At 32.2% G+C, this 25,219-nt stretch overlaps 2 protein-coding genes and 1 long non-coding RNA gene across 16 annotated transcripts in view; 2 read left to right on the top strand and 1 right to left on the bottom strand.

The window, feature by feature from the left end:
* LOC126692084 (disease resistance protein RPV1-like) overlaps window positions 1-19,663 on the bottom strand; it is an 85,494-nt gene extending 65,831 nt beyond the window's left edge. For 2 of the 14 annotated variants that reach the window (XM_050387557.1, XM_050387554.1), the window contains exons 1-9: window positions 18,913-19,663; window positions 12,636-13,740; window positions 12,169-12,444; window positions 11,292-12,047; window positions 11,112-11,181; window positions 8,148-9,830; window positions 7,834-8,028; window positions 6,929-7,171; window positions 5,919-6,105 (exon numbers count right to left, since the gene is read on the bottom strand). In XM_050387557.1, coding sequence (XP_050243514.1) covers window positions 9,805-9,830; window positions 11,112-11,181; window positions 11,292-12,047; window positions 12,169-12,444; window positions 12,636-13,740; window positions 18,913-19,385 — 2,706 coding nt within the window. In that variant the 5' untranslated portion in view covers window positions 19,386-19,663 and the 3' untranslated portion in view covers window positions 5,919-6,105; window positions 6,929-7,171; window positions 7,834-8,028; window positions 8,148-9,804. Of the gene's footprint in view, window positions 1-5,392; window positions 5,745-5,918; window positions 6,106-6,928; window positions 7,241-7,833; window positions 8,029-8,147; window positions 9,831-10,313; window positions 10,820-11,111; window positions 11,182-11,291; window positions 12,048-12,168; window positions 12,445-12,635; window positions 13,741-18,912 lie in introns of those variants that run through there. The other 12 variants (XM_050387548.1, XM_050387547.1, XM_050387552.1 and 9 more) reach the window with 11 other exon arrangements.
* Window positions 1-25,219, top strand: part of LOC126692087 (60S acidic ribosomal protein P2-like) — a 46,812-nt gene that overhangs the window by 5,347 nt on the left and 16,246 nt on the right. The window lies entirely within an intron of this gene.
* LOC126692088 (uncharacterized) lies at window positions 15,234-16,440 on the top strand. The gene is made up of 2 exons (XR_007644937.1): window positions 15,234-15,291; window positions 16,165-16,440. It is a non-coding gene; the product is annotated as an uncharacterized LOC126692088 (long non-coding RNA).

Below are 25,219 nucleotides of genomic sequence, written 5' to 3'. Positions count from 1 at the left end.
CTAGCTAATAAGCCTTGCTTAAATCTGACAGGTTTTGATGGTACACAAATACCATTATATTGAGAACTACACGAAACCCACAAATAACTTAACCCAAACATGGATGCCACTTAATCTGCATACAAATAATCAGAGGTCATTACCATTGAAATATATTGTCCTACAATTAAAATAGGTATAGACTCATATCGAACTACAAGGAATAATAAAATAAAGTGATTCACATTTTGATAAAGAACAAGATTTATTTTAAACTTCCAGCAGAACCCACGGCATCTACATCTTAACTTGATGAATGAAACTTCAAAAATAATTTTGTTCATATACATGCCTTCCTATGTAGGAATGGCAACGGATCAAGTTTGGGCCGGGTTTTTCCATACTCGGACCCGACCCATAGGCCAAGATCTGCGGCCCGAACCCAACCCATTTACTAAACGGGATTTTTTTGGGGGCCCGAACCTGCCCCTACCGGGCCCTGCGGGCCCGTCCAGCTAGGCCAAATTTAGGCCTAACTCTTAGACCAAATCATGGCCCAATCACAATCAATTTTTTTTAAGGCCCAGATGCCAAAAATAGTCCAAAAATAGGCCCAATCAGCTTTTAAAATATGAAGAGAAAAAAAAAAAAAAAAAAAAAAATCTTACACCAAATCAGCTTGTCCAACACTGGATTGTCATAGTGTAAGATCTTGAGTATAAGTATATGCAAGTGTAAGATTTTTCCTCTTTTTTTTTTTTTTCTTTTTGTAAAAAAAAAAGAGGAAAACAAATCAGCTTTTTTTTTTTTCCACTTCTTTGTTAATACAGATTTTTCACCATCAAAAAAATAAAAAATACAAATCACAATCCCAAACATTAACAGCTTTTTTTTTGCTCCTCTGTTAATACAAATTTTTTACTAAAAAAAAAAAAACACAAATCACAAACAAAAAACACAATCAAGCTTCTTTCGTATCCGATACCGACATCAATGTCACCGAGCGACATATGCGCCGCCGCGGCGTGTGCAGCTGAGGCTAGGTTGCATAGATCGTCGGAGGGTAGCACTGGTCAGGAAACGACATGTCAGCTGAGAGGTGAGGCGGCTGAGAGGGTGGTAGAGATCTTGAGAAAGAGAGAGAGGAGGCGGCTGAGAGGTGAGGCATGAGCGTGACTGTGAGCATGCTTCTATGTGAGGGTGAGGCGCTGAGTGAGGGTGAGGGAGGCCGTGTGTGTGAGGCAGTGTCTGAGAGTGAAGGAGGCCGTGTGCGTGAGGCAGTGACTGAAGAAATGAAGGACTTTAGGGTTAGCTATAGCTATATATATATATATATATAGGGTTTTTTGGTCATTTCAGGGTAACCGGGTTATATCCAGGCCGAGTTTTGGGTCGGGTTTTGGATTTTTTTGATAAAACCCGGATCCGACCCGGACCCGGTTCAGGTTTTTTTTTTTAAAACCCATACCCAACTCTATTCCTAATCGGACCGGGTAAAATCCGGCCCATTAGGGTCGGGCAAAAATTGTCATCCCTATTTCCATGCCTTTTTCAATGTGTTAACAACTCAAGCCTATATTCAGGCAAGACAAGAAAAACTATAGGAGAATATCATGCTTTGTTTTGTTTAATAATTCAAAGTTTTGCAACAATTTGATACGATTCTAAGGAACAAAATATAATTTATCAAATGAAATAAAACACACAAAAAAGGAAAAAAGAAGAAAGATTGCACTTAAGTTTATCTAACACTGAAGAAAGAGGAAAATAGATTGTGGCATATATTCTTTAAAGAGTACTCTTAAAAGAGCAACCTTGCTTAGCTTTGACAAATATAATTTCTGACAACCACAATGTCCACGTTTGTTCAATCATTACATTCCAAACATAGTTATAATTAGGGGTGTTCGCAGTGCAGTGCGGTGCGGTTTTGGGTCATTTTTACCACTGCACTTTGCGGTGCAGTTTAACTAAAATCATAACTGCACCGCACCTTATTTTTGCGGTCACATGTGCGATGCGGTGTGGTGCGGTGCAGTTTAAAGTTTAGCCAAAACCATGACCGCACCGCACCTCATTTTTGGGGTCACATTTGCAGTGCAGTGTATAAGATGCGGTTTGAATGATTTGAAATTGGTATATATTTCAAATTTTGTGTTTTTTCTACCCAGCCCAAAACTAATTTTTCTCTTTATTTTGGTCCAAGTTTTAAACTATTGAGCTAGTTTGTCTTTATTTTAGGCTAGCTTTCTTAATCAACACTTGCTAGGGTTATCAAACTTTTTTTTTTTTTTTGAAAATTAGGGTTATTAAACTATTAATAATATATTTAATATTAAAAATAATTAAATATATTAATATATAGAGAGAGTGCGGTGCGGTACGGTTTGTGTGGTTTTCTTATTATAAAACCGCAAACTGCACTGCACCATGCGGTGTGGTGCGGTGCGGTGCACTATGCGGTTATGCTATTTTGTGGGCGGTTTTGGCAGTTTGTGTGGTTTGGTGAACACCCCTAGTTATAATACTGATAAAGTTGTTAAAAAGATACAAAGAATTTTCACAAATAAAAACTAAGGAGTAATCACTAATATATATATACACACACACCATAGAATCATTGAAACTCATAACATACATTATACATACTCGGTGGGTGAAAGAGGAAGAGGAAGAGGAAGTTTAAGATGAGACTCCTTGCTGTTCATAAGAACTAATAATGGGGATTGAATTCATGAGAAGATCTAAAAGGGGAATTTTTTTTAAAAAAAAAATAACACTAAAACTCAAACAATTTTGTTAATTAAAACGTTTTCAAAACTATTTAGCAATTTAACAACTCAAGAGTAAGAGACTCGATTTTGGAGTCATAAATCGAGTATAATTAAGGCGTATGTAACTTTGAGAAGATAACTTTTCTTTTTTCTTTTTCTTCTTTTAATAAAGTAGGATTGAAATTGAATCTTTGGTCGATGTCTTAAAAGTTGAAAACTTCCCAATGGATACAGGCTGAATGTGAAATGGCCCAATAAAATCGATGACATGACCCAGTAGAAATTTCAATATTCATTGTGGCCCATGAACGAATTTACAATGAAGGGAATGGAGCCAATTTTCCCAACAATAAAAATAGAATTTCAAAAATGAAAAAATATATATATTGATGCTCCTGTGTTTTTGTTTTTGCATTTCCCCCCCCCCCAAAGTTTTACACTTAACCCAATTCAGGGTTTATTAAATTTCCCATTCAAGTTTCAAAACTAATTAGGGATATCAAAAAATAAAACCAAAATAAAATCCAACCAAATTATTATACAAAATTCGATCGGTATTTTGAAAAAACAAATACAATAATGGGAGTGTGTGAGAAAGAGAGAAGGAATTAGAATTGATCAAGCGTTTGAATATGGATTGTGATTTAGCATCAATCGTAAAGAAATTCATTGTATTGAGTTATGATGACATTTCTTCAATTTTAACCCACTACAGAAAACAACTGGACCATTTATCAGTTGAGCTTACAATATATTGAATTTGATAGTAATGGCTGCCCCTATATATTGGATAAGGATTGAAATAGGAATAAATAAGCCAACCAACATAACTGCAAAGAAGCATGAAAGAAAAGACAACTAGAATATGAGTATTCTCTGTGACAAAAAATTATACTCATATCGCTCTTTGCCACCTATCCCTTTTATAAGTTTGCATTAACAAATTGCAAACTTATAGAAAGGGATAGGTGGCAAAGAGAAATATTGGATGATGCATAGAATCTGCTCCTTTATGAAGATGTGGTTTGAGGATATTTGAGTGTGACGCTCTTGTGTGCATTCTAAGAAAATCAGGCCAACACAATTTGAAGTACTCCACTCACAATTTTCTTTCTTTTATAGAAGAACTCTACTCACAATTGATTCCTGTAGAAATTTAAAAAATAGTAACTTCAACATATATTTTGTATCCTTTTTTTTTTTTTAATAATCTATAAGTGAACCTGAACATAGACTTTCATAATGTCTCCCAGTGCAAAGAGATCAGAAGTTACAATGATGTATAAAGTTCTAGTTCCAGATTGCAAGCATTTTCTTTTATCACTTTTTTCTGTGGCTTGTTCTTTTTGGGCATTTTATGGAGGGATTTGGGAAACGCTGTTAGAGAAGGGCCATATGCATCAAGCTAAACAAAGAAACTAGTGTCTTACATGTTGACCCTCATTTCATTAACCTAGTCTATCAATCATCATAGGTTACAATAAATGTTTTACAAAAGCAAGCAGATAACATTAGTACCCAAAATAACTACACTAGGTCATTCAATGCCAATAAATTGATCAGTTCCTTCGATTTCATATATATTTTGACATGTACCCCTTGTTTTACCAGCTCTTCCAAATTGGCAATTAGCTATGTTGATTATTATCAACTTAAGACACAGCTAATTGACTATAAACACTTAAAAGATTGTCAAGCAAATTAACATTGTTCAACATGATCCAATGTATGAGACAGCTACCTACTTCTAAAGTTCTAAATGTCAACACTCTTCAAGTCTAAACATCTCTTCCATCCACCAAGTCAACCTTGTTATATCCTAGAGCAAGAAAATATATGGGTAAACCCCAAATCTATGAAAAAAAATCTTCACTATAAAAATTCTGACTTTTCTTGAACAATCCAAAATATTAGATTTTACAATTCATATTGCAGGCCAGTATCTTAGTTGTGTTTTGCCCCAGTTCTTATGTTGACCAACATTGCATTATTTTCATGACCCTCATACATAGAAGACAACAATTCTACCCTATATTTTTGTGCTTTTGATCCAGAAAATCATATTTGGTCTTTTTCCATCTTGTCGTCAAAAAAGAACCTTCTTTTTCCCTTGCATTAGCTTCAAGTATCCAGATTTTATATTAATTCAGAGGCTTTAACAATTTCTAGATCAATTTATTTTCTAAAATAAGACAAGATTTTAAAATGGCTCTATTTAATGGAATGTGTGCTATTTCTAAATAAATAGTAATATATTTTTGTACACATAGACAAACACACACACACACACTCAACTTTTGTGAGAAAATAAAAGCATCATTTTATTTTCTGCCATTTGTATTTCAATTAACCAAGCCAATTAACCAATCCTCTCTATTGTAATCACACTACAAGATTACAACACAGAACTAAACAATTTGTATTACAGTCAAGCCTGCCAAATTCAAAAGAGGAAAAAAAGCAGAACAACCCTGAAGAGGTTTTGCTATGGAAGCACTGTGCTGAATAGAGGCATAAGTAAACAACTGATTCAGAGAACAAAACCCAATTCATATTCAAGTATTTGATTTTTCTGACAACATTAAAATTAAAAACAAAATTTCTACCAAGTTTATAATGATGTGTAAATAGATAAAGCGTAAGTCAAAATCCACCCCAAGTAAATTACTGTCAAATAATGTGTTAGAAGGGAGAAAAGGTGGCTTTTATCTTCTTGGGTTGAAGTTTATAATCATAAGCCCAAACCCACCTAAAAAGCTACATTAACTAGAATGGACATACAGTTAATCTTTTAAAGAATTTATTTTTCTATTGATACAACAAAAAGGGTTGGTACAACGAAGAACCCTAGCCTCAGTTAATACCTGTTATGAACAACAAATAACACTTACATCCCTTGCTTCAGCAAGTCAGAAGTGTCTTCCATTATCACTTCTAATCTTCAAGGTAGCCTTCTTTTCTTCAGCAAATAACACTTGCATCCTCCAATATCTGACTTGCAATCAAGAGGACAAGTTAAGACAATCCTTTAGGCTTAGCTCTCAGAAAAAAAAAAAAAAAAAAAAAAAAAAAAAAAAAAAAAATAATAATAATAATAATAATAATAATAATAATAATAATAATTTTGATTGCCAAATATCTTAGCAGTCTTTTTCTTTTCCCTACCTGCGATTTGACCACGAAAGCTGGCATGCCACCCCGGCCACCTCTCCATCTCGGAAGAAGCTTGCCAAAACCCTTTAGCGGTGATCACCAATTGTAAGCTATCAGGAGCTGCGCACACTCTTAACAGGCCTCTTTGGTCTTTCATCATGAGGTTGCAAAGCCTGAATTGTTCAAAAGCACTGAGTACCTATAAAACAGAGACAGAGAGCATTAGGACAGATTGTGTAGAGCTTTCTATCTTTTTTTGTCTATTTTTTATTTTTATTTTTTGCAATTTATAAGTAAAGAGTGCTTAAGTAAAACACTCTTTAGAAAGTGCATTACAACTTTCTGTCATCTAGGGTTACAGCAACCAGCAAGCTTCCCAATTCCTCCTCAATACTCACATATGTTTTAGATTACACATGGCCTCTCCTCAACTACTCCTTGATGGTTCTCTGAACTTTTTGAGTACATGTTGGGGCTTACAAAGTTGCAGAATTTTTATTTTTCTATGAGAAGATTTAGAAACTCCTAAGCTGGATGTTGCATATTCCCAATCACAATCAATCCAAAAGGCATTATTGTTGATCTATAATTTTATATCCAAACAACTTGATCTATCATTTCAACTTTCATTACCATAAATGAAGTACAAATCAGAACCTTTCTTTGTATGCAACTCCATCAGGACTCTCATTGAAAATGTCATTATTAAATGAGAGCTACTAAAAAATTATCCCGTTCAATGATAAATATGAATTGTGTTCTACAACCTATGTTACCTGCTAAAATTTTATTTACTTCAAGATGACAGTGTTAACAACCTATGTTACCCACTACCCAGTAACATTTTATTTACTTCATGACGACACTGTTTACATCATTTCATCAAGGGAAAAAATATATGTGAAAAAGGAAAAGTGTGCATTGCACATCTGTGCTGTGGGCTACTCTTTAATGACATCTAGAGGAAATGAAACAGGAAAATCCTTTATCCTAGCAACATTACTGATGAGAAAGCATGGCACCTTGATATAAGTTATCCAAAGATATCATCGGCGGTCACTGTTTGGCAAATTTCATCATCAGTGAAGCCATTCTGACTAGGGAGATCCTTCATTTCCCTGTAATCTTCATTAAGCTTAAATTTTGATCTTCTAGTACATCTTTACCACCCATAACGCCAAATCTTCTACTGCATGATGCAACCATCCAGGTCGAAGCTTGAGCATTGCATGTAGGACCAATCTTATTCCTTCTGTGCAATTGCACTAATTCAAGGTTAATATAATAACAGTCCATGAGAATCACTACTAGCAAATATTGGTCATCCTCTTCACCTACAACTTCAAAATAACTCCCATTACATGCAAGAATTTATTCTAAACAGCACCAAAGCAAAATTGGAACAATTATATTGTTTCATACAACAAAATCAATCTCCAACATTACTTGAAATGGGGAGATTTCAGAGTTTTTATACAACACTTGCAGGAAAACTAAATGCAGTAATTGCATTATCGTAAAATTAAAACTTATGACAACACTAATTTGTCAAAGTTTTTACATTAACTTATGCTAGTGTAGTTTTTCGCATGGCCTTCATCTATAATTATGCAGATGGTCATAAATTATATATCAAGTCATAAATTGAATGTACCAATCCTTTCAACATGTAGGTAGTATTGAGAGAGAGAGAGAGAGATCATCAGTCCCAGCTCATAGTCCTCAATGTCCAGTGAGTGACTTTAGTAATTTTGCCTTTCATTGGTGTTGCCATTTCCACAAAGCAAAAACAAAAATTTGAAATTTGGGAGAGTTATATTATGGTATGTTTATTCATGAGATCTTAATTTGAAACTTATGAGAGTCGTATGAAATTTTACACCTTCAAAAGAACTCTAAAAATGAGTAAATATGGGGAAAATCTTACCAAATGCTGCAGCCTGTTATAGGCTTGTGAAAAGAAAATCTCACTGGCACCATTACACGCAACCAATATCTTGAACCACTTGGTTATACCCCCCAACAGAAGCTGGATTTCCATTAATCAAGCAGAAATAAGCTTAATTATCAGTTCTACGACATCAGACTTTGGATAGTAATGGCAGAAAATGACACGACGCAACTGAAAGAATGTTGATAGAGTAAGTTAAGGAACAACACAATGAAATATGAATATATAAGCAGGCAATAATATTCTTTGAATTATTTGGGAAGCACTCAATTCTTAAACAAGAAATATACCAATCATCAAATTGGGGTCTTCATTGTTGAAATCCGCATTGCATGAAGAAATTCTGCATCTTCATTAGAAACCCCTTCAACATATATAACAACAATTTGTAACAACTCAGAACAGATTAATTTCTGTGAGACCAAGCATCAGGATGCACCTGGATTTTTCTATTATATATAAGTACTGCAATAGAACAACAAAATAATCTAAAGATACAAGAATGGATAAATGGCAATTCACCTTGGTATAAGAATCCTAGACATAATCTCAGTGGTTACCATTTCACCTGTTTCATCCCAAGATAACCCACTCTATTGAAGAACTTTTATGTCATTATATTGCATTCTCAAATGTTTGTATCTATGCCTGAGAGCATCTTGACCATTTCAGTCCCGTTGAACATCTTGACCATTCAGTCCAAGCTTTGGCAACGAGTCCATGACAAATCAATGAGGTAATGATCCATTGTTGATGTCGAGCTCATTCTCAGATATTCACTATCGGGAATGATAAATCTATTGGGTCCCAGTAAAGTAAAGAGAACTTTGAAATGTTTTGATGAATTTGCAAAGCCAAATACCAGTCCAATCAATCATGAATTTGCAAAGCCAAATACCCTGTACTCATTCTGCAAAGCCAAATACCCTGTACCAATGCACTTAACTTGCTAGGACAAGGCTATCATTATAACACCTAACTGGTGATTAGCTTTTATTTATTAAAAGCAGATGATACTTCTGGAAATACACATCACCAAATGCTAAAACATAACCAATATAATTTAAATCAGTCATACTGCCTTTGGATCTTATCTAGTTAATAAAGCTACAAATTTAAAAAATTACAATTACTTCCAGAAACAATCAAAAAGGAAAAAAGACTATCATGACCAGTCCAATCATTCATGAATTTGCAAAGCCAAATACCCTGTACTCATTTCTCTATAACACTTTTCTTTTACCTTTTTTTTTGTGTTATTGAGCCGCGGGATTAAAAGTGTTAATTTTTCCCATAATAAACACAAGTTTACAAAACATGTATTATCATTAGGTACTAGTTATGTCGTAATTGGCTTAGGTTACAATAAACTATAAACATATTACTGATCCTTGTGCAAATCAAACCACAGTTGACTGGCCATTAGTATATAGATTTTGGAGTTGCTAAAAAGCCATATTTCTTCAAAATATATTAAACTCTTTTGGAAAAAGAGTCCATCTATGTTTGACATGACTCATAATAAGAGATGGGGTGGGGGGTGGTGGGGGGGGTGTTTGGTAGCTTATGAGTTATGACTCTATCTTGTATGTTTTAAGCATGCTTTCTAGAATAATAATAATAAATAAATAAATCTTTTGCATAACCAAATTTAATTATCACTACCCACAGCAGGATCAATATAAGCATAATACTAATATCAATATTTCAATGCCAACGAGAAATGCAAAATATGACATGATATAAAAACACACCTATATTCAATTCTTGAATAGCATGATATAACCAATATCCACCAAAGAAAGGGTCTAGCAATGAGTTCTAAGGAAAACATCTTAAACAGAAAATTTTTTCTCTCTCTCTCTTTTTAATCACAATGATCCTCCCGGGTGTGCCAATCATTAACATTTTCTATAAATTTCACCAATGCCGCTGCCTTGTTCATCATCAATGGTCCTCCAGGGTGTGCCAACCTGTAAGTTTTTAAATAATTAAATCAAATTCCCGAATTAAATTTTTATTTTTATTTTCCTACTTTTCGGTTAGAGAGGAAAAAAAGGGAGATGGCCTGATAGTCCCCTGTGCTCCACATACATTGACTTCATGCTATTAACCATATTAAAGAAAGCAAATTATACCAAAAACAGAATTGTTGCACCTGAACGATTAAGCAATCAAAGAAATTATAACCAGTGAGGTATGTTCTGAATGTTTCAATGTAATAACAACCGCAAGTGATATCGGACAAAGACATACAAAGGAAAACAGTTTCAATGTAATAACAATTCCTTGCCATGTTTCTTCGAAATTTGGTCAAAAAGTTCTCCTTTTCTTTGACTGTGGATACTGTTCACCAATGGTTGAGTCAAATTCCAAACCCAAGTCAGACCCATTTTTCACATCCATTGAAAGCCCTGAATTAGAAACCGTGGATGACCCGCCACCATTAATAGCACTTGAGATAATCCGACTTTCCAAATTGCTCGAATGCACCGAAACTGGTCCTGCTGAATATGTGGAGCCAACCTCCTTGGGACACCGACAACGGATTTGAGCTCCACACAAACATTTGCGGCTCCTTGCTACTAAGGGCCTGTTTTTGTTGCTGATTTTTCTTGCTTTTAGTAATGGTTGAAGAGAAGTACTTGGGGTTGGCCACAGGGTACTACGGTACTGGGTATTGTACAGTCTACGCAGGATAAAATTTGGACCTTTGAGAAGAGATGGTCTAAGCCGTTGGTGCACATTTCTCATTGAAATTCGACGGCCTTGGGGTTGGATGCAATAGTTGTCATGGAAGATACTGGATTTTTGAGGTTGAGGACAAATGCATTGTACATGGACTCCTATCCATTTAATATTAGGAGAATTTTTGGATGGAGGAAGAGGAAAGGTTTCACAGAAGATCTTAACAAGATTCTGATCACCAAGATTGAAGCCCTCAAATAGTTTCTGCAATGAGCTACGAAATAAAAACACGCCCTCAAAACACAAGCTATCAATGATTATGTTTTCGGTCGTTCGTTTACTACCATTGATGGAAATGATGGCATGATAATAAAAAGAACTCCAATCATAATAATGTGATTCAAAAGCAACACAGAGAGCAATTGTTGGAAATTCCGGACCAATTAAGAATGATATTAAATTTCCATTCTTTTGATGGTTGAAACAAATTGTAATCTCATTGTTGACAGATTTCTTGCCAAATGGGAAAGCACTTGCACGGGATATTGTAGTAGATGAGGGAATACCCATTAACATGTGGCTTGTCACACCTAAACATGGTTGTAGATTTGGTGGACCTCCTATCCATTCTCGAAGCTGCATGTAAGTAACGAATTCATCAGATTACATCTTCGCAAATCAAGTCATGTAGTTTTTGGAAGGTAACAAAAACAGTTTCTAAATTAGTTTAAGTTTAAGAGAGATACCCGATGAATGATTGATATTGAACACAGCAAAGGAAACCCATTTGATAGCTTTAAATATCTTAAACTTCGTGGAAGCCTAGGAATTTCCCGAAGCTCATTGCCAAATCCAATATGAAGCGAATGTAATCTCTCACATCTGCTTATGCTTTCTGGGAGGGTAACAGATTTGCAATAGTAGATGTCTAATGTTTCCAATGTGACGGGGCAACAATAATTCAAAATAAAATCTAATTCTGATGGATTAGAAAAGAAATAAAGACCTAGGTTTTTCAAGCTTGGAAAAACATATTTGGAAAAGCCTCCCAGAGAATTGCACAGTGGCTGCCTATCAATCTCCACGTCCTTTGCAAATATGAAATTGCCATAAAGATGGAGTGTCTCTATATGTTGTAAATTATAGATGCTACCTGGAAGATGACTTAACCGATTTAAGTCTGCACTCGTTCCAATATGCAACTCCCTAAGCCCAATCAAATTCCCAAATGACAGATTTTGACAGCTTAAGTTAAAGTAAGGCTCACTAAGATATTTTGACAGCCGACTGGTCGGAGGAGTTCGAAGGCTAAAGCAAAGCCCCAAGATGCCCCCCACTTCAAGCCTATCAAGACAACCCACGAAGGTTTCAATCTCAACTAAATTATTACACCAACTAAGATCAAATTTCTTTATGTTTGGAAACATTGATAAGTCAGGTATTTTCCTAATCAATGGACAACGACTGAAGTCCACATGTGTCACGAATTCAAATGCACGAATCTGTTGAAGAAAAAAAAATTCGAAGTTTAGAATATGTTTTTAATCTTTAAAGAAGTATTTATTAAAAAATAAAAACTTTAAAAATATATAATAATTTACAGATAAATACTAATGACCATACCTGCATTAATGGTTCCATTATTCGGTTACGAGGCATTCTGAGCACAACTAGTTTTTTAGGACAAAAACTGGATGGCAATGAAGAAAAAGGATATGTATCCCAATCAAGCAGTCTTAATCCATTGGGAAGATATTCAAGACCTCCAAGGAAATGTACATTATGAATTATTAGGAATCTCAAATTTTTCATATTATGAAATATTTGTGCCTCTAATTGCACCGTTGTTGATTTTGATTTGGGCAACCGCAACATTATGCCTCGAATTTTATCCGATCCCTAATTGAATAAATGGGTAAGTAAATCACCAAAAAAGAAATAACAATTATTAAATTTTAAACAAAAACCACATTGAGAATTTTGAATTTTCTTCCACATTAAAAGGGATAAAAAAAAAAAAAACAAAACAAAAAAAGTGATTACGACTTTCATGTGAGAAAAATGAAGAAAATGAATCAAAACAACTTTACCATGTTTTCAGTTAGTACATCAAGAGCCTCCTCATAATTCCATAGTCTGCTACGTTGTCCCGGGTTTCCTTGTGATTCTTGTCGAACAATTTCCCTACCCATTTGTTGTAACAAGTCATGCATCCACAATGTATTCCCTTTATTAGTCAAAAGACACTTCTCAATAAGTTTGTTAATACCTAATACTGGGTATAAATCGCAAGCGCCTAGTATATCTACAACCTCATCATAATTGTATCCCTTGAAGAAACATGCAATATCAAGGAAAATATGTTGTTCGGTTTCGTCTAATCCATCATAACTTATTTGTAGTATTTTTTGAATATCTCTACTGGGAATTTTTTCATACTTATTTAAGGCACTTTCCCATTCAAGTTCAGTTCTTCCATACAAATCAGTACCCATTACTACTAGAGCTAGTGGAAGGCCTTGAGCATGGCATATAACTTGGTTCACAAGTTTCAAATAATTTTCACTTGGTTTGTCGCTACGAAAGGCGTGCTTGCTAAAGAGTTCAATAGCTTCATTTATATTTAATTCCTTAACTTGATAGGTTGAGACACCATTTCCAAAAGTGTCTAGCAAGCGTTTGTCTCTTGTTGTCATAATTATTCTACTACCAGAAGCAAACCAATCACATTTTCCAAGCAATTTTTTTATCTGATCCAAATTACCCACGTCATCAAGAATGATAAGAACCCTCTTTGAGCAAAGACTTTCAATTATCATGTTGGTTCCTCTAGATATGTTATGCACCTTCAAATTCCTACTCTTTAACATCTCAAAAAGAAGTGTCTCTTGTAAGTGGATTATGCCTTTTGTTATTGACTTCTCTCTGACATTCTCTAGAAAAATTTTTGCTTTGAAATGATATGAAATTCTATTATAAATAGCTTTTGCAATTGTAGTTTTGCCTACTCCACCAAGGCCATAAATCCCTAATATTCTAACATCATCATTTGATTCAATATTTAAAGATTTTAGAACATCCTCTACGCGAGAATTTATTCCAACTGGATGCTCAGCAACCCATAATGGCATCTTATTTAAAATAGACTTTGAGATATCTTCAACAATGCTTTGGACAAGTTCAGAGTCATCGCGGCTGCCATTCACAAACCATTTAACACATGTAACAAGTAGATTATATAAACGAAATAAGAGCGTGAGCTAAAATCATAATTGAAGTATTGCTAAATAATCCTTCTCAAAAAAAAAAAAAATAAAATACATTGCTAAATAAAGTAAGCGGCATGTAAATCATGGATTGAAAAAAATATTACTTTATTCACTTTTTGTGTGTAGCAAATTAGCTTTTGACACGAAGTTACATAAAAAGTCAAGTTAGAGGAGGATTATTATATTTGAATCCCATTATATTATCTATATATATATATATATATAAAACCGAAGCCTTTGCAGCTTCCATAATTTTCCACGTCACCACTATTTTAATTTTCTTTTTATTTAGGTTTTATATCTTATATATTTATTATTTTTTCCACGTCACCACTATTTTAATTTTCTTTTTATTTTAGGTTTTATATCTTATATATTTATTATTTTTTTAAACAAAATAGGTTTTATATCTTATATATTTATTATTTTTTTAAACAAAACTACTCTATATAAAACCCTACTACAAGACCATACGCAGTAAAACCTGTCTACAAGACCATACGGCAAGAAACCTAAAAAGCAGTAAAACTTGTCTACAAGACCATACGGCAAGAAACCTAAAAACAAAGCTCTCTCCGTCAAATTCAATGAGAAAGGTCTCAGGTAATATTTGCTTGCTCCAGAAAATCTAGCAAGAAGAGAGATCGCAAGGACGGAGGAGCGAGGCAAGTGATGACGGAGAAGGTGGAGGTGAGGGTGGAAACAAGGACGAAGGAGGCAAAGATGAGCCAGAAGAACCATGTTCCCAAACTCCCCATCTACGTACCGGCACCAGTCCCTGACCACAGTTGCAAACATCATCACCATCACCGTGACAACAATCACTATCATCATCACCACCACCACCATGCCAGCAGTACTCACAATCATCATCACCACATTGCTAGCAATCACCACCACGTCCCCATGCACATCCACCCCCTGACGGTCGTCCACCATATGCGAATCTGAATGTACATATGATTATATGATAATTAATTTATGGTGTTTTAACTTTTATTGGCAAACATACTATGTAGTTTTTACATATATTGAAGTCTTAGATCGGCTTCTTCCTTCTCAGTTAGTTTGGGCCTTCAAGTCAGATTCTTTTCACATTTGTGCGTCTATGTAAATTGTACTAGATATTTGAGGAGGTTGTTTCAGTTAGAAAGTAGTATTATAGTTGGCTATTCTAATACGAGTATTTTAAATCCAATTTGAATTCCATGTTTTATATCGGCAGTTTAACCCCACCGTGGCGTTAATGGGGTGTATGATTGTACAAATTGAGTAAAACAAGAAAAGTTTTGCGAGCTTATGATAGTAACCTGCCAAAAATGCCATCACCTTGAGCAAAGGTTTGCAATGTAAACAAAACTCTAAACCGGAAAAGCTAAAAAAAATTTCAGCAATTTAATTTGAGATTTTTTGATTTGTAGGTGGTTGCAAACCATTATGGAGTGAGCCAAGCTTCTACCTTACTGCAAGACTGAAGGTGATAAAATTTTTTATCCCTTTTGTTTGTTTTAATACTTTTTTTAATCGATTTTCCCTACTCTCTTGCATTTTGGGGTTTATTGCATTGATTAGCAATGTTGATGATTTTTTTTAAGGGAATGCCTCAATGAAGATATATAGAGAGAGAGATTAAAGATTGGGGAGCTATAGTTTTATTTTTCCCTTCACCACTAATTTGAAAAGGAAATAAAATCTTTTGAATATTTTTTTGGTTAGTTTATTTGTTTTTCATGATTTCAAATCCTGATGAGAATCACTTTTGCTATGGAATACTAGACATATTTCACCATTAATTTGTTACAAATATATTTGTATTTTAGCGTTCATATACAATGATTCTAGGTGTAATCAAGAAACAATAATAATTTATAATAAAAAAACTAACACATAAAACAATTGTAAACTTTGATTTATAACTTTGTTTTATTTTTTTTTATTGTTGGTATGTAAAGAAAAGGTCGGCTAGAGTCATGAAATACATCTTTATAGATTTGAATTTGAATTTAAATTATGAAATATGTTATTAGTAGCCCATCTTCAGCTTGAATTTAATGTCTCACCCTTTTTTTTTTCATATATATGATCAATTTATATTTTTACTCGATTAATGCTCTTTTTTGCCATTCAATTGGTACCTTTTCTTCTTTTTTACATTCATATAATTCAACATCTATTCTTTCCAAATTTGTGTGATGAGTGTTTGTTTTGTTTATTGGCTTACAAGTGTCCAAAGCAACTTTTTTTAAAATAGTTCTACTATTTAAGCTAGATGACTAAAGCAATCTTTACTCAAAATTTGGTACATTTATTTGTCTTTGCTTCCTAACAATGTCATTTTATTCATCTGAAGGTTGAGACTATACAACATTATTGGTGTTAGAGTTTCACTTTTGGTCTTAGTATTTTATTTTTCCTCTTAAGTTGTAACTTTTATAAGTGAAAATTTACAATTTTTGTTCGACTCTTCCGTGCAATTTATTTCAACAATTGTGTAAATTGGCATTATGTTTCCTTTTCAATCCCATTGAGGTCCAGCATCTTTGTTTACTGACAATGTTAAAATTTAGATACATCTTGAATATCAAGAATGATTAATGTAATTTATGAAAGATATTTGATTGAATGAGTATGGAATTAACTATATTTGTGTAATTAATTGTATTGGAGTGTACTTATATTAGTTATATATTTTCTAAATATTATCTCAAGCTCTTGGTTATCACGATATCTCATTGTATGTGATAGATTTTATTACTTTGTAAGTGATAGATTTTATTGGTTTGGTATATAATTTATACCATGATCTTGATTATTTATTTATTTATTTATTTTTCATATTGGGGAAGTTATCAATAGCTTTCCCATGCATCGCACGGGTTAGCGACTAGTTATTATTATAGCCTATTGGAGTGTACTTATATTAGTTATATATTTTCTAAATATTATCTCAAGCTCTTGGTTATCACGATATCTCATTATATGTGATAGATTTTATTACTTTGTAAGTGATAGATTTTATTGGTTTGGTATATAATTTATACCATGATCTTGATTATTTATTTATTTATTTATTTTTCATATTGGGGAAGTTATCAATAGCTTTCCCATGCATCGCACGGGTTAGCGACTAGTTATTATTATAGCCAAAGCTAAAATTCAATTAAATTCAATATTGGAGTCTAATTTTTTGCCACATATTTCATTTAATTTTTAAATTTGTGTGTTAAGTGAATTATTGAGTACAAAAATCAAAGAGTCTAAATTCAATTAGATTCTAAAGGCAATTTTAATTGGAGTTCAATTTTGCGCCATGTGTTCCATCTAATTTTTTAATTTTTGTGGTAAGTGAATTATTAGGTGAAAAACCAAAGTGTCTAAATCCAATTGGATTATATATATATATATATATATAGAAATTCATGGCTTAAAAAATGTGTAAGTTGTAATTCATACCCCAAGTTTAATTTAATTTAAACTCATATATATGTGTAATTGTAATTGTTTTCAAATGTACATGTATATATATGTACAGAATTACACACTAGTATAAATTAAAAGTCAAAATTTAGAGAAAATCCAGTTAGATTTCAATTAAATTCTCAATTTTGCGCCACTTGCTCCATCCAATTTTTAATTTTTGTACCAAGTGAATTATTGAGTGTAAAAATCGAAGAGTCCAAATCCAATTAGATTTCAATTGGAGTCCAATTTTTCGCCACATGTTCATTTAATTTTTGTGAAATGTGAATTATTGGGTGTAAAAACCAAAAAGTATAAATTCAATTAAATTATAATGTATATATATAGTGAGAAATCATTACATATTTTAGAAATATATGGTTTAAAAAAAGTGTAAACTAATACCATGTATAATTTTAACCTCTTCTAAAAAAAGTATAATTTGAACCATGTAATTGTGATTTTTTTTCAAAAAAAAATTTAGCTACAAAATTGGTTGTAGTCTTACATATTTTGAAAATTTAACCATTAAATTGTATATTATTTGTGTTCTTAATACACATATCAAATTTTATATCAATTAGATATTATTTACTATATGATCTATAAGTTTATATTTTATACATAATTTTAAACTACAAAAACTTATAATTTAAACAATTTATTAATGAGATAGTTATTAATCTTTAATTTTTATAGAAATTTTGCAAATATGGAGAATACAAGATAAAGATGTAATCCAATAATGAATTTGTACAAATTCACCTCCAATAAAAATATTAAGTAAAATTGCAACCTTAACTCATAACTAATTTTGTAACTAAATTTTGTCATTGTTTTTAAATTTATTGGGTTACATACTAATTATTTTAAAATACTAATGAATTAAGTTTTCTTTTAAATTTTTCTATACAATATGCGGCATAAATTCCTAATTCCTGATTAATAATTGAAAAGATAATATAATATTAAGTTCTTTTATTTCCATCTTTATTACTATAATAACAAGATATGGAAAAGAAAAGAATACTTTCATAATTTGGTAAATTTATATAATAAAAAAAAATATCAAGCAATTAATGGTAGTCCTTATTTAATAATATACATTATTAAATATATATATTTTGTCTCATCCAATTCTTAATTTTGTACCAAGTGAATTATTAAGTGTAAAAATTGAAAAGTCTGAACCTAATTAGATTCTAAATTAGATTTTAATTGAAGTCCAATTTTGCGTCACATGTCCATCTAATTTTTAAAATTTTTATGACAAGCGAATTATTGGGTGTAAAAACTGAAAAATCTAAATCCAATTAAATTATAAATTATACGTGTGTGTATATATATATTTATATATAAAATAAGAAATCATTACATATTATATAAATGTATGGTTTAAAAAATGTGTAAATTAATACTATGTATAATTTGTGCTTCTTCTTAAAAAATAAAAATAAAAAATAAAAAATAAAAAAGCAAAATTTGAATGTATTTGTTATTATTTTTAATTGTACGGATTACACACTAGTAAACTTTAATAGTGATCACAAAAACAATTAAAACTTTTTTAAAAATTGCTTATAAAAAAATAAAAACTCCTTAAGAACAACTAAAACAAGAGTAATCACTAAGTAAATACCTATTTTTGGAGTCCCAACCAGAGAGATTGGCTGCTTCACATAGAGCTTTCCTCCACATTTGTATCTTTTTTTTATCAATAAATTTTTGTTCATGCATAGTTAATGCTTCCCCAAACTTTCCTTCTTGCTTACGAACTTCTGATGGATCCACTCTGTAAAAAACCGGTCGCACTGATTGCTTATTTGTTCTACACTCAACAATCTTAGCAAGCTCTTCCAAACACCAAGTAGAGAATGCATAATTTTCAGAAAATATGATTATTGACGTGGTTGAGCTCTCAATAGTTTTGAGAAGTTCTACAGAAATTTCTTCTCCCCTAGGGAGATCATTATCGATAAAGGTGTGAATACCTCTCTGAGACAAAGCCATATACAAATGGCTTATAAAACTATGCCGGGTATCTTCACCTCTGAAACTCAAGAAGACATCAAAGGTTTTGGGTTGTTGGGTCAAACAGGAAGACGAGGCCATTGGGATTTAAGAGTAGAAAGATGAGAAGATCTGTAGGAAGGAGAAGGAGAGCTGGGATTTATGAATAGACAGATGAGAAGATCTGAAGGGAGGAGAAGGAGAGCTGTGGAAGGGTTTGTCAATATAATTGAAGTAAGTGAAAAAGGAATTAGGAAGAGGGTGACTGAATGCAAGCAAGGGGAGACTCTAATATAGTCCTAAGACCATCATCAAGTTAAAAGAGGGGAAACCGGAAACCCCAAGGAATATAGAAAACTTTTTCTGTTCATGTCAGTACCTTGTTTTTTTTTTTTTTTTTGGCCTAGTACTTCATGTAACTATGTAAGTACTTAATCAAGCTGTGAGCATGCATTTACCCGTAGTGGAATTTTTTTTTTATTATCTATTTTTCTTGTTAAAATATACAATAAAAGTAGATATCGTTATTCCTAAATATTATTCAATTTAACAACAAATTTATCCAAAAATATTTTACTAAGGGATATCCTTAAGATATTTATTAATAAATATTTTAAAAAATAATTTTATAGAAATATAACTAATTCTTTTTATAAAATTTTATGAAACGGACTCATCAAAAATATAAATATTAAAGTTCCAAGAGAAACCCACCTATTTTTTCTTTTTCTGAAAAAGTAACTATCTTTTTTCTTTTCTTTTTTGTATGGAAAAAAAGTAACTATCTTTGGTCCCCGCTCACTAAGACTTGAGATATCATCAAGTGAAGTTTTTCTCTTTCTTACAGATTTCCCCTCTTTTTCCTTGAGATTGCCCATAGTCACTTCTGCTATGCACACATCATCAGATTTTTCCCCCTCTATTCTCTTGACGTACACTCATTTTTATCTAAATTTATCAAAATTTTCTCCCTCTCTCTCACATGGTCTTGTCATAGATCTACTGCAACAAATAAGCGATCTCTTCGTGTGCATTTGCATGCTTAATTTACTAATTTATTTTATTATTTAATTTATTTTTATTATTATTTATAAATTTTATTATACTTTTTAATACTACTCATATATCTTATTATTTTATTTCAGTTAATTTTTATTTTTACATATAATACTTTTAGTAAAAAAAATTTTAAATTTAACAACATAATTAGGTTCTAAACAGACTCAAAATCTCCCTTGGAATAAATAGGATGCCGTTATGGTTATATTTAAATAGGAAAACTGTGTCATTTTCAAAAAAAATTATATAAATTTTATATTTTTTTATTATATATAAATTGATGTGACTGACGTAACATTCACTTTCACGTTAATAATAAAAAGTATGCAACACATGAAACGAGGGTGAGTGAGATTAATGCAAGCAAGAGGAGACTTTGATGTAGTCTTGCTTTTGGTGTGGTCAGTAAACTTTTTAAACTTTTGTTTTTGGAGAATAACTTTTCTTTTTCTTTTTTTGATATAGAGAATAACTTTTCAAGTCACACTTTTACATTGCAATATCATGGAACTTTCTGGGTGAAACCCAAATTGACTCTTTGAAGTGAACATTATTACAACTGTACCTATCATTGCGGTCACATTTCACATTGTAAAATCTATTCCTCACACGTAAAATAGGCCCTTATAAAAAATTCAACCTTATTGTGAATTCATTTTCTGAGAACAGGAAATAGCTAATTAGATTCAGTCAGTTGAGGTTGAGATAGTAACTTCTACACACTTCCCATTTAATAAATGAAAATATTAAAGTTATAATCTACTTTTATAATAAATGAAAATATTAAAAGTTATTATCTATTTTACTATAAAGTATAAACTAATATGATAATAAATGTGATTGATGAATTTTTAAAATATAATAAATGAGCCCTAAAACAATAAATCTAACATTTTTTTAAATGGACCTTGAATCCAACCTTGACCCTGACACAAATTAAGGGTAGATCAAAGTAATAGATGTACTATAAAAATAAAAAATAAAAAATAAAAAAAAGAGTAATATATGTAAATTTTTCTTTAAAAATCAAAATATGTAAGACTACGATTGGGTTGGATCAAGTCAGTTTTACGGCCACCCATAGTCCAACCCGGTAAAAATCGGGTCTGCTAGAGAAGAACTCGACCCAACTCGAAATTTCGAGTCTTGGGTCCGGTTGGGTTTCTCTCTCTCCTTTATTTTAAATTTTAAATGTGGTGGTCAGGTCAGGTTAAGATTCTTCCACTTGATTCTACATTTGAACAGACAAAATTAACAATATCCAAAAATAAGACAAAATTGCAAAGCACTAGTTCAATGGATATGTATGTTTCAATTCATATACTTTTAAGAATGCAAATGTGTTTTTCTAAGAAATTATGGGACTATTTTGGAGATCACAAGCTATAGATTATGCAAAGCTGAATCACAACACGGTTTCCTTCTTCAATTTACTATTATTTGATTAGTTTAATTTTTGTGACACATAATGAATGACCAAATTTAAAATAGGATTCAAATTTGAAATTAAGATTTAATCGAGGAAGACAAGACTCAAAAGGTAACTTTAATTTTCAAAAGGTTTGCATTAGGAAAATTTCAAAAGATGGTTATGACTGACAAATAATTTATGAAACATTCTAAGTTAAGAAGAAAAAATATGTTAGGAATAAAGACAAATTTTAGCTACAAAATTGTTTGTAGTCTAAAACTACAACACTACTCAATATGTATTTGGGAAATCTAACATTTAAATTGCATGTTCTTTATGCTTTTAATACACATGTCAAATTTTGTGTTAATTGAATATTATTTACTATATAATCTGTAGGGACACAATTTTTAACAACCCAAGAATGACATTGACCTCGTATGTAAAAGGCCCGAACAATATAAGTCATAGAGAGTGGGATAGAAAGGCTGGACCTTGGTCGTTGGACGGCGGTTTAGTCATGATTTTCATGGAAGTTCATACGAAGGTAGGTTTGGCCTGTATAGCTAAGCCTTACATCGATGTAGTTTAAAAGGTTTGACTACTCGGACTTAGTCCGAGGAGCATCGCATCCTCACCATTTTTCCCCTTTTTTTGTAGGATCCTCCCCCCCCCCCCCCTTTTTTGTCTCAGCTCTCTTTTCCTTTTATACTAGTATTTACTTCCCGTTTTTCACCTACGTGTCAGTTTTTCCTTTCTTGGGGTAAGTACTCGTCCTATCAATCCATATGTCAGAGTGGTTGGGGGTGGTTGGGGAAAGTTGAATAGCAGGGTCTGGAGTATGGGCTTGTCAGGTGCTGGGCTCCACATTACAGTGTGGGCAGCTTTCTCCCTTGTAATGCTCTTGTACTGAGTTTGTCCTTTACTTCAGGCGTTTTGTGAGGTGTTGAGCGTGAGATCGTCCTCGGCCATATCCTTGGGCCTTTAAGGGACTTTCATCATACGTCCTTGATAGTAGGGCTCCTCAGCCTGGGCTTTGGGCCCTTAATACAAGGTGGGCTGGGACCGCAGATTTTGGGCCCCACATAATCTATAAGCTCATATTTTATGCATAATTTTAAACTACAAAAACTTGCAATTTAAATAATTTATTGATGACATAACTATTGATCTTTAATTTTCTAGAAATTTTGCAAGCATGGAATATATAAAAAGAAGATGTGATCTGATGATGGATTTGTTAAAATTTACCTTCAATAAAAAAATATTGAATAAGTTTGTATCCTTAGAATACAACTAATTTTGTAGTTAAACTTCATCCCAAGAATAATTATTTTTGGACACCATATTCAGAATATAAAATCATAATTTTTTTTTCTTAAATACATATGTTCTTAAATGAGAAATATTACTCCTTAACTTGCTCTTGTCTTTTTTACCCTTCTTTGACTGATTACAATGCTTTATACATTGAAGCAAATATCATATATCCTTAAATACATTAATTTCTTTCCATTTAAACAAATTTATTTAGTTTCATTTCCTATTCGTGATAAAGGAAATTTTTGTTTTAATGCATTTTCAACCAAATTTATGGCTTTGGTTTCTAATCTCTACTATAATTAATCTATAGCTTTTTAAATTTCTCTTAATTCTATTTCAAATTATTCTCTCTCTTTTTTTTGGAGGAGGGCTGCCCGGGGGGGTGGGGAAGAGAAGATAGAATATTATTATTGAGTAAAATCCACAAAAATACAACGTTAAAGAAATAGTAAGAGTATGAGAAGCTTTCAACAAGGTTTAGAAAGCTTACAAAAGCTAGCACAAGTAAGTAACTAAGGTTAGCATGGCAACAAAACAAAAAATAGTAAATTGTTCTCTTTTTAATTGTTCATGTAAGAATTTTATGAGCTTTATATTCGAAGTTGAAAATCCCAAAACGAATTCAACCAATCGTGGTTGTGAATTTACTGATCAGGGTTTTTTTAAAAAAAATATTAATCGGTCAAGTCAAGTTGACTAAACCCTAACCCAAGATCCAAAATAAACTTGAGTATTTGACCCGAGCCTAACTTGAGCATCCATCAGACCCGCCCAAGATCTTTCAAGTTGGGTGAGCCGGATCTATGCTCAACCCTAGTAATATATGCTTATAAAAAATTATCTTATAAGTCAATTTTATGAATTCCACAGGGATTCCACATGAGTTTCACATGTTAATAGAGAAATCTCATGAGATGCCAAGATGCCTTCTTGACTTAGATATCCATATTCCAGCTTCTACACAATCCTACAAAACAAAGTTCAAAGAGAAGCCTACACATTTTTAGCTTTTCAAGAAAAGTAGCTATTAGTCTTTCACCAATCCCCCTAATGAATATATCAAAGTTTTTTTTTTTTTCTTTGTTTTCCTATGCATTTCCTCTCTTGTCCTTTTTCCTTGAGATTTTCCAATATCGATTCTGGATGTTATTATTATAAAACTACATGTCGCACTCATGACTTCCTATGTGATCCGTGTCATTTACATAGGAATCAACATTTGTTCCGCATAATACAAGTCCATGAATATAAACTTATGGTTTTGTTAAGTCTGACACGTGTCAGACTTATATTGGATAATTAGTAGACTTAGCTAGAAATTGATTTCTGTTTCATAATTCAGTTATTAGTGTTCATTATTAAACGGCATTCATTAATGTCTTCTTTTTCTTTTCTTTTTTGTTGAGAAAACGGCATTCATTAATGTCTGGTATAGGAGTTAGGGAAGCGTTGGCACTGATCTCACTATGTATATAAACACTATATAAGTATCCGTAATTCCCTATTTTACTTACCATAATGAGAACACAGCCATAACTTTCACTCTCATTTTATTTCATCTACTTCAATTTCTCTCTCATCCCCAACTTAGTATCACTCAATTTTTCAGATATATATTATAGCTTCCCATCGGACCTCTCTCTCTGTTTTTTGATCGAGCAAAGTGTCATGACAATTTTGGGCCTTATGTCCACGCTTTCTTTGAGATTTCTCTAACATTTTTATTTTTATTTTTATTGTAATTGTATATCAATATGCAATTAAAATGCAAAAAGAATTAAACTTTGATCCATTTTTCTTGTATATAAAATTGTATGCTTCTCAATCATTCCATTCAGTTATGTGAAAAAATGAATATTTTTTGTGTCATTAAAAAATCATTTTATTTATTTTATATAATCAATTTTATAATACACTATTCATCTGTTCTTCATTTTAAGATTCATGATGTTAAAATAAATTTTTTTTTCTTTCTCACAAAGAAATTTTTATTTTTTTATTGCCTTTCTCACAGACAAATCGCAAATCAACCCATCACAATAGTTCATTTTCTATGATTGCATTTCAAAAGTGGGGCCGCCCACCACTTCGATAACTAAATTAAATTTTCGATATTTCAAAACATAATCTATTGAGAAATAGT

Source organism: Quercus robur, chromosome 7 (genome assembly GCF_932294415.1).
Source record: "Quercus robur chromosome 7, dhQueRobu3.1, whole genome shotgun sequence".
Taxonomy (NCBI): Eukaryota; Viridiplantae; Streptophyta; class Magnoliopsida; order Fagales; family Fagaceae; genus Quercus; species Quercus robur.
This window is presented reverse-complemented; position numbering and strand designations above follow the sequence as displayed.